This window comes from Montipora foliosa, chromosome 4 (genome assembly GCF_036669935.1).
Source record: "Montipora foliosa isolate CH-2021 chromosome 4, ASM3666993v2, whole genome shotgun sequence".
Lineage (NCBI taxonomy): Eukaryota > Metazoa > Cnidaria > Anthozoa > Scleractinia > Acroporidae > Montipora > Montipora foliosa.
In genome coordinates, this window is record NC_090872.1 from 40254600 (window position 1) to 40257099 (window position 2500).

Consider the following 2500-nt stretch of genomic DNA (forward strand, 5'->3'; position numbering starts at 1 on the left):
ATAATAAGATAACACTATTAAAGTGCCCCTAACCTCAAATTTTTTTTTTCGCTAAAATGAATCTTTGCACCTGTTTGAAACGCATTGTGGCCATTTTTTCTTTTTCTAACAAACCCTGCCATTTGCATGCATTTTTATAAAGAGTTAATGCAATGTAAATCAGTTTGTGACATCAAATCAGGAATAGACCCACTCTCCTTCTGACTCGGTCGTTAACAAAAGATGCTTGGATTTTCGCAACTTTCTAAGCCTATAAAATGGCCGCAATGCATTTCGCACAGGTGCAAAGATTTATTTTAGGGAAAAAAATATTTTGGGGTTATGGGCACTTTAAACATACAATGGGTTGATATTTTAATAATTATATTGTGCCCACATTTTGCAAGTTGTGGTGAAGATGGGGTTACACTGGTGCAAGGGAAATGCCAATGCTAGGGTTTCCCTTCGTCCTTGTACCCTCCGGCAATGGGCAAGGAAGAAACGACAGAATCCAATATTGTCACAGTATAGTAAAAGAAACCTGTAACAGGATTCCACTACAAAAAGATCTTATTTTGATGTAAGTGCTTTGATAAGAGTGTTGAGATACCTAACAACACCTGCAGATTAGGAATACACGTACAAGAGAAAGAAAAAAAGTGTTTATTTGCTTTAATAAAATTTCCCATCAATTCTAACAACTCTGGGCTGCATAACTTTCACACTGTATGGTAAATTTCACGCTAGTATTAGCCAAGTTCCAGGTATGAGAACGAACAGGACAGTGCTTAATTAAAAGAAAGAACCGGAACTGACCAAATGAGTAATGCAGTAAAAATTGTACCCTTTCACAGCGTCCTTATTAATTCCAACACTATCCACAGTAACACGAGCAGTATCCACTCTTCCTAAAGCAGTTAATTTTTCTGGACCAAGGCTGTTGATGAATTCGTTAGGATCTGGACTTCTTGTCTCCCTCTTGCTGATGGAAGAAAATGAAGAATCTTCCAAAGCGTCTACTGGACTGTGTTCTCCTATACACTCATATAATGCAAAATGTATTAATCAAGGAGGCTCCTCATAAACAAGTTACATTGAAATTCTTGGTTATAGTCAAGGAAATTATAAGGAAGCTTTTTCCAATTTTTTTCTTAAGCACATGTACTCATTCTTTAGCCTTCTTTTGTGGAATAAAAAAGAGAATTGGATGGTTTGAGATGTACTTTAGCCAATCCTAAATGCACTGTTTCAATTCCACCATGTAATCTGCAATACTGAGCTCAATATTGCTGCATGATCCACTCAGAGCTCGTACTACCAGGAAATTATAAAATTCCAGGAGTTTTCAAGGGTATTAACAAAAGAAATCCAAGACCCCAAACTTGGAAATTTCACATCACTTTCCTTTAGAAGAATTAAGTTACTTACTAAGTCAAAGTGTATGTAGAGAAACTTCTTCATAGCTTTCTCATTCATCTTTTCACTTAATATCTTATTCAACATCAATAAGCTTCAGCTCCTCGCCATTTTTATAATTTATAAACTGCATTTTTTTGGGAGGAAAAAACAATTGAAAACAATGTTCCTTTTAATACTACAACTATCCTCAATACACAAATTCAGATTGAATTTTATAGGAGTTTTCTCAAGCGCTGGAAGAAGTTTTAAAAAATCCAGGAGTTTTCCAGGATTTCCAGGAGTAGTGTGAACCCTGTCCACTTAAGGGCTGGAAGGATGTTACTGTAGTGGAAATCACAAAGTCCCTTAAATTAATTGAAATTATTATATAATAATATTGTATTAATTTAAATAAAACTATTAAGGGACACGTACATGTACAAGACATGTACCCAGGTCCATGGACCGTCCCTATGGACCCAGGCCATGGAAATGATCCATGGACCACCCCTCATTTTGTAAATTCAATACTATTTTCAAGCAGAAAAATCTTTAGACAAAAGAGAAAAGTGATCCTTGCAGTTATCTGGATAATTCAAGTTGGAGCCCATGACTAGGAGCCAAGAACTCCCATACTAAGGCTGTCACAGCATTTTTACACACCGAGCTATTTTTAGACCTTTTCTGCAAAAAACAAAGACAGTTCCGGTTCAGTGACGCTATGATGCTATGACTTACATGTAGTCTCTTGTAATTGCTTATCGAGCGGGCCCCTACAGGAGTCTCATTTGTGGGAAATTTGATGAAAAAATACTTGTTGTGGTCTGTGAAAACAATGTGATAGGAATTTAGGGCTGTTGCTCGTTCCAAAGGGATTTGTCCATAACCTGCTTAAAGTATACGTTCATTTCATTCATCGAGTTCCTTCACTGAAAAACATTAGCCCAACAAATTGACCTCCTCCCAACTAGCTGAGTGGCTTCACAGCTCAGTTTGCATTATTATATTACACACATTAATAATACTGTCTTACTGTCAGTAAGCAAATGTGAGAGAATGTTTTAATGCATATTAAATGAAAGGTGTTGCAATTGAACCCACTGGGAACTCTGAAAAATCCGAG

At 36.5% G+C, this 2500-nt stretch overlaps 1 protein-coding gene across 3 annotated transcripts in view; it reads right to left on the reverse strand.

Annotated features, from left to right (window-relative positions):
- LOC138000795 (C2 domain-containing protein 3-like) overlaps nt 1-2500 on the reverse strand; it is a 114136-nt gene that overhangs the window by 82711 nt on the left and 28925 nt on the right. For all 3 annotated transcript variants that reach the window (XM_068847446.1, XM_068847444.1, XM_068847443.1), the window contains one exon: nt 824-1013. In XM_068847446.1, coding sequence (XP_068703547.1) covers nt 824-1013 — 190 coding nt within the window. The remainder of the gene's footprint in view (nt 1-823; nt 1014-2500) is intronic.